The 11,834-nt window shown below is 27.8% G+C and overlaps 1 protein-coding gene across 3 annotated transcripts in view; it reads right to left on the bottom strand.

Annotated features, from left to right (window-relative positions):
* The window catches only part of LOC100212432 (uncharacterized), a 58,717-nt gene extending 47,577 nt beyond the window's left edge, over positions 1-11,140 (bottom strand). Inside the window, exons 1-4 of one of the 3 annotated variants that reach the window (XM_065800087.1) lie at positions 11,007-11,140; positions 10,834-10,879; positions 875-1,049; positions 444-709 (exon numbers count right to left, since the gene is read on the bottom strand). In XM_065800087.1, the coding sequence (XP_065656159.1) occupies positions 444-709; positions 875-1,049; positions 10,834-10,879; positions 11,007-11,009 (490 nt within the window). In that variant the 5' untranslated portion in view covers positions 11,010-11,140. Of the gene's footprint in view, positions 1-443; positions 710-874; positions 1,050-2,528; positions 2,685-10,833; positions 10,880-11,006 lie in introns of those variants that run through there. The other 2 variants (XM_065800089.1, XM_065800088.1) reach the window with 2 other exon arrangements.
* Between the last annotated feature and the right edge of the window lie 694 nt (positions 11,141-11,834).

Below are 11,834 nucleotides of genomic sequence, written 5' to 3' on the forward strand. Positions count from 1 at the left end.
CTGAACATCTTTTAAACATTTTTTTAACGTCTTCTAAATATTCTAAATTTTAGGACTTTAGAAGACGTTTAAAAGACATTAAGAACATAATTTTTTAAAACAAATGCTCATTAGGCATATACGATACAATGTAAATTATAATATGAAATAAAATGATGATTGATTTAAAAAATAAATGAAAATAAATGAGTTTAGTAGTATGAAAACAGCCTTTAATAAATGGAAATATATGATGAATCTCCATTATATGAATCTAAAATCCAGTTTTTAGCATAATTTATTCAAAAAACCAGAAAAACTAACAAACTATATTTACTACTATTGTTCAAAGATTTATAAATAGAAATTCAAAAAAAACAGAAGTTACAATGTTTCCTTTGCTATGCATCAATAACTGCTTCAGAAAAATAATCACAATAAACAACTTTAGCAAAAATATTTACCTGGTTCTGAACTATTATAGCCTTTTAAAATTTTATAGAGGTAGACAGCATTTGTTTTTTCTTCAGATCCGCCAACACATTCTTCAACATGCTTATCGTCACATTCTAAAAAATTTGCATTGAAACACTTGGAAGATCTCTGTGACACTTTATCAATATCTAGAATAACACCCAAAGTTTTGCTTGACCAACACTCTGCCCAATGAATAATGTAGAAAAAATCATATCCTTCTTCCTGTGATTTTTGTGAGCATCTACATGCTATGCTAATATGAAAAAGATATTTTTTTATATGCAGCTTTTTTAATTAAAATCATTTTAAACTTAAGCAAACATTTAAAGAATGAAGAAGCATCTTTCTTGTGTTATTCATGCAATATGTTATGATATATAACCATTCATTGACATGAAAAAAAAAGATGGCTGGATACCTATGTATTGATTCCTTCATTTTATCCCAATCGAGTTCAAACCCTTGATATGCATCACTTTGATCATCTTTATCAGTAATCAATAAATTATGGGCCGTTGCATTGTGAAACTCTTTGAAGCAACCCACCTTTGCATAATCCCGATCGCACGAAACATGATCTTTTACTACAGCTCCTGGAAAATTGTAATTGATAAATATTATTTAATATTTTTGACAACTTCTGTCAAAAAGTTATAATTTATGGTAATTGTTGTTAATAAATCAGGTACTTGTATAATGTGTAATATATACTTGTATAATGTGTAATATAAAACCATAAAAAATATTAGGTTTTAATGTTTACTCATGAGTATAGAAATTAAATACTAATCTAGTTTTTGTACAATAAACTAGATTAATATTTTACCATTGTACAATGAACTATTTTAATATTCTTTTTAAACTTTTTTTTTATTAAAATATTGACTATGTTATTTGCTATTTCTTACTATATAAAACCATTCTATATAAAACATGTTTATGAAATTAAAATAAATGTGAGCAGAGAATTGATTTTTAGGTTTGTAAACTCCAAAAAGTTAAAAATTTTCCTAATATCTTTATATTGAAATGAGATATTTTTTAATTATTTTTTTTAAACTCCTATAAAGTCTGAAAAAAATATTTTAGGGGGTCCTAAAGTTTCCGTAGGTAAAAGATTACTACATCTGTCCAACAACATCTGCGGAGTAGTCCAAGATCATCTGTCCAATAACGTCTGGAAGAATTTTCTCCAGATGTAGCTACATCTGAAAAAATTTCCATATGTAACTATTTCTGGTTAAAATAATGCATTATTAGTTAATATTTCTTTCCAGATGTAATTAAATCTGAAATAAATCCTATATGTAACTACATCTGATTAAAATAATGCATTATTAGTGAATATTTTTTCCAGATGTAGTTACATCTGAAAAATTTCTATATGTAATAACATCTGGTCAAAGTAATGCATTATTAGTTAATTCATCTTAAAATAACTTCACCTTAAAACCTACAGATGTAATTGCACAGATATTACACTTTGATAATTTAAAAGATGTAACTTCCAAAGTCTTTGGATTTTACAACAATTTTAAACCAATTACATCTTTGGCAAAGATGTAGTTGCACAGATGTTATTACACTTTAATAATTTAAAAGATGTAACTACATCTGTAATATTCATTTAATTTTTGTACAGATGTTATTAGACATCAATGAAATCTCAGATGTTGTTGGACATATATTATTATACCTCATTATATTTACAGATGTTGTTGGACAGATGTTATTAGACATAGCAAAAACTGATGTTGCTACCCTGACCATTTCCGTAAATAGTCTTAATCAAAAGTTTTTTGAAAATGTATACTGCTTTTTAGAAATAAAGTTTTTCGAAAATGTTTTGCTTATGTTTAAATTTATACATTTATGCAGTGCATGTCTGTAGATGTGCAAACTCTGCGGCCATTTTATGATGTTAAAGATGGTAAATTAGTTAAAATACTAATAAAATTCAACTGAAAAGTGTATTTTTATTAGTATTTTAACTAAGTAACAGAAAGAATAGAAAAGATTTTTAAGAAGTGTAATACACTATAATGCACAAGTCTAAAAACATGTTTAACAACCTTTGTGCTGGCTTTACAAGGATGGAAAAGTCAGCATCTTTTCAAAAAAATTGACTTTAAGTTCAAGAGTTTAAAAGAGTTTAAGTTTAAAAATGTGACTTTAAGTTCAAGACTAAGCAAGAAATTCTCGGAAAGTCGTGACCTCAATTCAATGTGGTAAATTCGTAAACACAACTAATGCGATAAATTCAAATAATCGGGGAAATCCAATAACTAGACCAGATAAGTAATAACTTGTGTTGTTTACGATTTTTTAATAATTTGACTGTCGACTAAAATCGACTTATACATTTTTGAAATTAAATAAGTCAATTAAGTCAAATAAATGGTGGGAATAAATTTTTTTTCGAAATAAATTGCAATTAAAATAATAAAGTAATTTAAATTCTCTTTCTTATGGCTAATATCACATAAAATAATGAAAAATACCAAAGCAAAACAAAATGAGAGCATGGCCGCTTCTACAACGAGATAACTCTGACGTAAGAACTGTAATCTAAAACCATTTGTACATGGCAAAAATCAGCAGTTTTTTGAAATACCTTTGCAGGAGCAGTGGGTTTTGTTTTTTAAAACTTGTCTAAATGCGAGTTGTTTCTTAGAGGTGCTACACAACCGAAATGTAAAGAGTGTTCTCGTTGATTAATCCTCAATGGACAAAGGAAAGGAACGGACTTTTAGTTTACTCTGTAAAGGACATCGTTCTTACAAATTATAGTTTAAAGAACCTTACTTATGAGAAGTTTTTAAACATATGATCACTAACGATTTAAATTTTTAAACATATGATCACTAACGAAAATGTTTTGTGTAAAATTGGCTCCCCCGAGAACATGTTATTAGACTAACATCTTATTCTAAATAATATAATCTGTTAAAACACTGTATACCTGAACGATACATTCTTTTTTTTATTATTGAAAAGTATTAAATGCAATTGTAATTTGGAGAAAGTTACGCGAGTTTGCAACAACTTAATTAAATAGATGCGTAGTCAGCAAAAAAACACGTTAAAGATAATTTAAGATACCTTTATGATGTTTATTGTTGTTACGACACTTTCAATATTATTCCGTTTCTATTTTTATTAAGTAATAGTTTATTATACCTGCAATTTACCCAGTATCTTCGTGTACTGTAACATATATTGTTCTTATATAACATAGTTTGTTGCTTGTTCTCATCCGGTGTCAGTACCAAGGCTAGAAGATCGAAGTCTTCTAAGATATCCTCCTTTGTCCTCCTTTTGGTTTTTCCATGTCCTCCTAATGTTTTAAAATTCGTCCAAGAACTGCTGCTTCAGAAAACTATGAATTAAGTAGTGATTTGATACACCAATCAAATACAAAACTTGCCATTGCTTTCATCACAGCAGTATTTCTTTCTTAATCAGAAAAAAATAATTTTGTTTCCGAGGCCATATTGACTTTCCTTAAAATTTTTCATCTAAAAGCACTCCTAGAAATTTTATAATCAATTCCCTTTTAATTATTGTTATTGATTAAAAGATTGGGCAATTTAAGAGGAATATTATCGGCTTTACTAACTAACCGGTTTATGGACTAAGATGAATTTTGTTTTACTTTCGTTTACTGAAAGTCGGTTACTTATAAACCACTTGTTGATCTTATTTAATTCTTCGTTAAAAATTTTAAAATGAGTAATAATCTTTCTGAGTATAAAATAAATTAGTGTCATCTGCAAATAAGATAGTGTTTATTATTTTTGATGCTAAATATAAGTCATTTATATAAAATAAAAATGATAACGATCCTAAAATTGAACCCTAGGGTACCCCACAAGTTATCGTGAAAGTATCAAGAGCTTAAGCTCTAGAAACCTTCACAATCATTTCAATCATAAATATCTTTAATAATTTGAAACATTCATTGAAAGATGAAAATGGAAACATTTTAGATGTCTCAAGAACTTTTAAATTTGATGAAACAAATGCGACAGATGGTCCTGGTGTTGTTATATGTTTGTATCTGAGCTTAAGCTTTAGATACTTTTGAATTCAAATATATATAAATCAATTATATGAGGTAGTGGTGTAGTGGTAACGCGCTCGCTTCATTAGCGAGAGGTTCCGAGTTCGATCCTCACCACGTCCCTGGTAGGACCGCGCTCAACTTGTTTCTCAGCGCAGCAGCCTTGTTCGTCAAGGTTCGTGTTTCGGAGTTATAAAGTTGAGAGAGGGTTATAAACACAATTTAGTAGCCTCCTTGTCTGTGGTGGCCTTCTGGGCCTTGGGGAGGAGAATGAACAAAAAAAAATCATAAATATCTTTAATAATTTAAAACATTTATTGAAAGATGAAAATAAAAACATTTTAGATGCCTCAAGAACTTTGGAATTTGATGAAACAATTGCAACAGATGGTCCTGGTGTTGTCATATGTTTGTTCAGGCATGGAACAAAATACCCAGAGCGAGTTAAAGACAGTACAAAGACAATATCTATAATCTTTTTTGGTTCAGCAGCGGGAAACATTCTGCCTCCTTATTTATTTCACAAATCTCATTTACAAAATTTATGGAATCACTGAACTGGTTTTTTTTTCACATTTCTTTAACATTTCTTTAACATTTTTTTTTACTTTTTATTTTAGATTTCTTTGACATTTTTTAACTTTGGGGCCATCCATATATTTACGTACGCACTGAGGAAGGAGGAGGGGAATGCTCCAAGTTAAGTAATTTGCGTACGAGTGCGTATGGGGGTAGGGTCCAAAAAGTGTATGTACACAAACGCAAAAAGTCGAGGTGGTAGTTTACTTTCACTTGTCCATTAATAAAAGTTGAACGCTGCACGCGTTTATAGCCTGTTAAGGTTATAAAGGTTGAACAGCGGGGGAAAAAAAAGCGATTACGTTCGCGTGCGTGAATGGAATTGGGGGAAAGGGGGTTAGACCACCAACCAAAATTAAATTATGTGGGGATAAGATCATTATGATAAAAATTAGGCTTACAATTACAAAAATAAAATCTCAGGAGTAAATTGCTTACTATATAAGGAACTTGGGAGTATATTTTTCAGTTTTAATATACTTGAATTTTTTGGTAACATTTCGACTAATAAAAATATTGCTGCCCTTGCAATTGTGAAAAGTCCTTTCGCAATAGGATTCGTCGTCTTTAACTATGCACCAGTTTTCTCAATTTAAAAGTTTATGTAGCTTATTTAAACGACGAATTGCTTTAATTTCTCCATCAATATATTATTTTGGAGTTTTCGTTTTATATGCTTTATATTTTTGAAATCTAAGTACAATTTTTTTCAAAGCTTGGCTGCATTTAAATTTTCTTGCAAGATCTCTCTGCGACTTACATAGATTTGCTTTTATGCGAATGATTGATTTTGCTTTATCTTTTTTTATCTTTTAAACCTTTCTTTTTTCCAGTTCCAGCTTCTCTTTTAATAGATTGAGTCTGTTTATATTGCCGTAAAATTAATCCAACTTATGATCGAGAAACACCGATCAACTTGTGACAATGTAGGATTTTAAAGAATATTTTTTAAAACTTTTATTCGATTTAATATTTGTTTACTCATTTTAATCCGATAGCAATGATAGCCAATACTTATTATCATTACAATCAAACAACAACACATTAGCTTCCGTGTGCAAAAAGCTTAAAAAAATTTGTCAAGTAGTTTTTGAGTAAGTAACAGTTAAAAGGTGCTTAATTTCATCGTGCTCAACCGATATTTATATATTATCTCCTTAATTATATGTTAAATTAAATAAAAATCTAAAAATGTCAAAAAAAGTTTTTTTATAATAGTTTTTTCTTATTTATTTCAGTCTGCAAAGCCAAATGGATTGAATCATGTTACTACAAAGGTTGCTAGTTTTTTATTTAATTAAAATTTAATGCTACTAATCGATTTTTTATAAGTAAAAAAATGTTCTGGCTATCTCTGTAGTAAGATACTTCAATTCACTTTTACGGATGTGAACTGTAAGAGAACCGAGTCAAATTATTCTTTTAAAACCTTTTTTGTTGATAGTTATAAAAATCAAAATAATATAATAAACAAATGTCCTTTAATGTTCAATAAAAAAACTATCAGTTTACAACTTATTATTACCGGTAAACTAAATTAATCCTGAAAAAAAAAAAAAAAAGTTTTTAAAGATTAAATATATGATATTTGTATTTTAAAATATGCAATGGTTTTCGGGTCATTAACCCATTTCCTTGTTTAGCTGGAGAACGACGCTTAGTGAGAGGAAGAGAAAATACAACAGAACAAAATCTGGTTAATAATTAATCTGGTTAATAGTATAATTTTTGCACTTAATTATTACAATTAGCATTTTATTCGTTATTACACAACAGTGTTTTGGATTACATCCGATGTGTTCGGAATTACCCCACGTACCTAGGATAATTCCAAAAACCGATGGTTTTATTTTTGCCCAAAATTTTTATTTTAATATAAGGATGAAAATTGAGGATTTATGACTGAGTAGTTAGACTAATTGATAATCAATAAATCGTATAATTGGTGACTTTAATTCGCATTACCGCTTAACTGTTTGCCAATACCCCACTCTCCCTTATTACTGGAAATTAATATTGATTTTGTATGCCTTCCTAAAAATTCAACTCATATGTATCAGCCACCAGATGTTGCATTTAACAAACCATTGAAAATGAAATGGAGATCATTACGAGATGAATGGAAAAAAGTTTTAAGAAGTTATACCTTCACCAAGTTAACTATAATAACCAAAGAAGTTTTCCTTCATTGCTCAAAAAGCTATGTTTAAAAGTATAGGACAAGATGAAAAGAAAGTTTTATCAAAAGGCTGTTTCTCGGTCAAAAAAATGATGCCACCGGAAAGAAACGTATTTTTTTCTCGTATACTAATGCACAACTGCCTGGAGAACTTGATTTTTTAACAAATACAAAAGTAAAACATATCCACTTCTGTATTTAGTGTGCTTGAATTTATAAAGTTTGAGAAAGGTGTAGAACCAGATAGTAGACCTAATTTTTCCAAACTCATTGTTGAACCAAGTAGCCAAGTGTGTCATTTTAAATAACAATTGTTATACTACTACTAATAAACCTAATACTTTGATAATTTAATAAAAATTTCTCGAATTGAACCATAGTTACCTAGTAAATCTGAGAAATTTTCGTAAATGTTGGAATAAGATTTTTTTCTCGAAAATCGGAATAATTAATATTTCTCACGTCATTCTGTAAAAAATTTTTTCGTATCCAAGCACGATCTCTACTCGCTTAGAACTTAGACGTATAAGCCGACTTAACTTACCAATACGACTTTCTAATTGCTTAATAGGATTAGTCGTGTATTTTATCTAGGGTAGTAGCTAAATAAATAGTTAAATCAGTTAAATAAATAATTAAATTACTTTTTTCTTAGAATATTGTTATTATAATTATTTTTATCATTATTAGGTTTTCGTTTGAGTGACATTATCCTTAACAGACATTTCCTAAGCACTTTAAATATATGATCATTAATTTTAGGATTAATAGTTTTGTTATTATAATTATTTTTGTCACAAACTTATATTTAATGTAATGGTGGTAATGGAAAACCTTTTTTGTTGTAGTTGTTAAATTACACCAAAAATTATTCTCTGTGATTTCATCTGTAAAAAATTTTGAAGAAAATCTTATTCCATTAAAAAATTATTTAAAAACTATAAACTTATTTGTAAAACTTACATTTTTAAATTTGGTTTTGGTTTATTGTTAACAAGCACATCCTCGTTTTTATGGATGTTTTATAAAAAGGTTTTTTGAATATTTTTTTTTTTGTCTCCACACAAAAAGTATAAATCAAGTCTAAATTATTAACAGTTAAAACGACTTTCGTTTGCTGGATAATATTTGTTCACACAGTGTCGACAACAACGGGGGAGGGGGGAGCACATGCCCTCACTTTTTTTCTAAAGGAATTTTTTTTTTTAGAAAATTTAGGATAAAGAGGACTTTTTTTAAAAATGACTAATGTGCCCCCCACTTCGAAACCCGTGTCGTCGGTCATGTCACAGGCTTTAAAAAATAATAATTTTCAATTAAATACATATTTTAATGAAATAATATAAATTAATATACCCTACTAAAATAAAAATTTTGTAAAATACGCAAATAAGTTACAATTGTCTTATTTTTTTGAACGAGTTTGGTATTGATTTTATTTTTTATTTTATTTATTTATTTTTGTCAAGCAACTATTTACAATTAAATATGATTTCCGACATATAAAGTATTTAAAAATATTAAATACAAAATACACTTTATCATATATAGTAGTTTCAAAACTGGAGAACCTGAAGAAGATAAAATCTTATCATCAGTAACCTTTGATAATAAAAAAGACAGTAAAAGTTTATTGTTAGAAAAAATCAAGTAAGGAATCTTGATTGATAATTAGTTCAATTATGTTCTTTTTGAATTTTTGAGAGGTATTGGCTTCTCTTAGTTTACAACTCATGCTTGTAAAATGGTTCCATAGCATTGGGCCACGATAGGAAATGGCAAAGCTTGTAAGTTATATATAGGGAAAGGTTTTTTATAATTTCCGGTTGATCGAGTGTTGTATCGGTTTGATATTTTAGGAAAAGTATTTTCGAAAACCTTCGGAGTTTTTTTAAACTGATGTTGGAACATAAATTGTGTAACTTTGAATACATTTATTTCATAAATATCAACTTTATAGAAGAGGTTTAGCGTTTGTGAAGCGATTTTGAAAATAAATAATGCGTGCTGCATGATTTGTTGTTTGAGGAGACATTTGAGTTTAGATTTGTTTGTACTACCCCAAACAATATTGATGAGTGTAAGCTACTGGAATTTTAAGTCAATCTAATGTATTGACGTAGACAAGTTTTATTAAACTGGGGAGGGGTAGGGGGAAAAAGGGGCTATGAAGAGATGAGATGCCAAAAATCTGTCTATAAAACTTTCAAGGTTCTGTAATAATACCTATCTTTTATGCACAACACTCTATGATGAGATATAGTATGTTTTTAGAAGTTTCATAAGTTTACTTAAAGTTGTGTTTGATTTAAACGTATATATCATAGGTCTGTTTATCTACGGCCCCATGGATGGCTAATATATACATGGTATGCAATTTACTTAAATATTAGAAACAAAATAGCTTAAATAAAATAGTATTTTTTTTGAGTTATTAAGGTGCTCCCAGAAGTCCTAACGGTCTTGTCATAGATTGGGCTAGAGTTGGCGTCGAACCTCGGACCACTTGGTTCTGAGCCAGAACTCTTACCACCGGACTACAATTTATTTTCAAGTTAAGTTGCTTAAGGGATTGGTAGAACCAATTCCTATTTATCATGTAGTTTCTCGTAATTTCATATACAGTTTCTATGATTTATTATATATATTTATTATTTGAAAATGTTTTGTAAGGTATAAAGTAAAATATGGCTGATATTTAACAATATATAACTTGAAACATCAAATTTCTGAAAGACTTTTTTAAGCTTAGAAGCAACTCAAAATAAACTACAAACAAAGAAACATAAAAGGAAAATACAAATTATTTACAAAAAATTGTCTTACTTAAACACGATTTTAATGCAGTGTTTTAATGATATCTATACAACGAGTTATATTATATACATATATATATATATATATATATATATATATATATATATATATATATATATATATATATATATATATATATATATATATATATATATATATATATATATATATATATATATATATATTTTCATTGAATGGAGAAGAAAATTTTTATCAAATTTTAATGCTAAATTAAAAATAAACAGTAGGTCAAGTATTTAAATTTATAGCGCATTTAAAAATGAATTGAATTAGTTAAATAACGTAGAAATATACTTAAAGGTTTACTTCCTTAAAATGGTCTTTGTTTAACTCCTTTTATTAGGGTGTTTTATTAGGGTGTTTTATTAGGGTTTTTTATTAGGGTTTTTTATTAGGGTGTAGAAACGAAATAAAATTTAGAATGATTAAGAAAAAAAAATTTTTAAATCATAGTTTTGCATAATAAATTTACATGTAGCGTTTTTCATAATCAATAAAACTTCAAATAATTTGTGGTTTAATTTGCTTTAAAATTCAAAGCAACTTTTATGCGTACAGAAAAATAATCACTTTATTAAACCTAAGAACTTTATATTTCCTAATGCTTTATTAACACCAGAAGAATTCTTAACCCTACATAGCGAGATCTGTACTCTGTAAAAACTATGAAATATTTTAAGTATGAAATTTAAAATATTATTTTTTCAAAATTTTATACCTTTAACAGTTGGACCAAAGCAGGTGATAACAAGAAAAACCAATATCTAGATTTATAACTATGATATTTAAACAAAAACAGTTGAATAAAAAAGGTAGTTTTCAGAAGTTTTATTTAGTGTTATCGATTTTTATTTTTTTGATGTTAATAAAAATGAAGAAAAATTTATTTACCATTATTTCCTTATTAAGAATGTTGCTTATTTATTTGTCAATTTTAATATAAAAAAAAAATACCTTTCAACATTTTATATTAAATTTTTGTATTATTTTAATGTCAACACAGGTGCTTTTTTTTCTCGCAAAGTATATGGCTCTCTTTTTTTAACTTTATAACACCTTTGCAACCTGATAACTTATTATCCAAAAAAGATTATGGCACAAAAAGTTTGCTTGAGTATTTTTCTTTATTTATGGAGTGTCAGTTGCTTTTCTGGTTTGATTTTATTGTAATACTTTTGGTGCGGAAATTTAACTTAACTGTGAACTAAAATATGAAAAGTAAGCGCCCTTTTGACATGAATATTCCAAAGTTTTTAGGAAACATTTAACAACTTGGTATTATTTTTGTGAGATTTCTAGCAGGCTTTTTTTTTTAACTTTTAAAATTCAAATTAATTTTAGGGCGTTAACCTTGAAAAATTGTATACACAATAGAAAGTATTCAGGAAATAAAAGTCTTGAAATTGGATAAATATGATTGATATTCAGAATATTCTTTTAGTTTAATAAAATATTCTGGAGTTTTTTTCACTAGCTTTTTGATTTATTATAAATTTGCATTGGTTCTAGTAAGACTCAAAGGATTTTTTAAATTATGAATTTTTTATTTATTTATAAACTACAAAATTGAAAGAAGAGAAACTTTGGTACCAAAATATTAGGAGCAATTTTAGAGGAGCCGTGGTGCAGTAGTTCGAGCGCTTTTTACTAAATCAAAAGATCTTTGGTTCAATTCCACCTCTCGCTATATTTGTAATATTGGTAAAAACCCAGTGGGCA

Source organism: Hydra vulgaris, chromosome 06 (assembly GCF_038396675.1).
Source record: "Hydra vulgaris chromosome 06, alternate assembly HydraT2T_AEP".
Taxonomy (NCBI): domain Eukaryota; kingdom Metazoa; phylum Cnidaria; class Hydrozoa; order Anthoathecata; family Hydridae; genus Hydra; species Hydra vulgaris.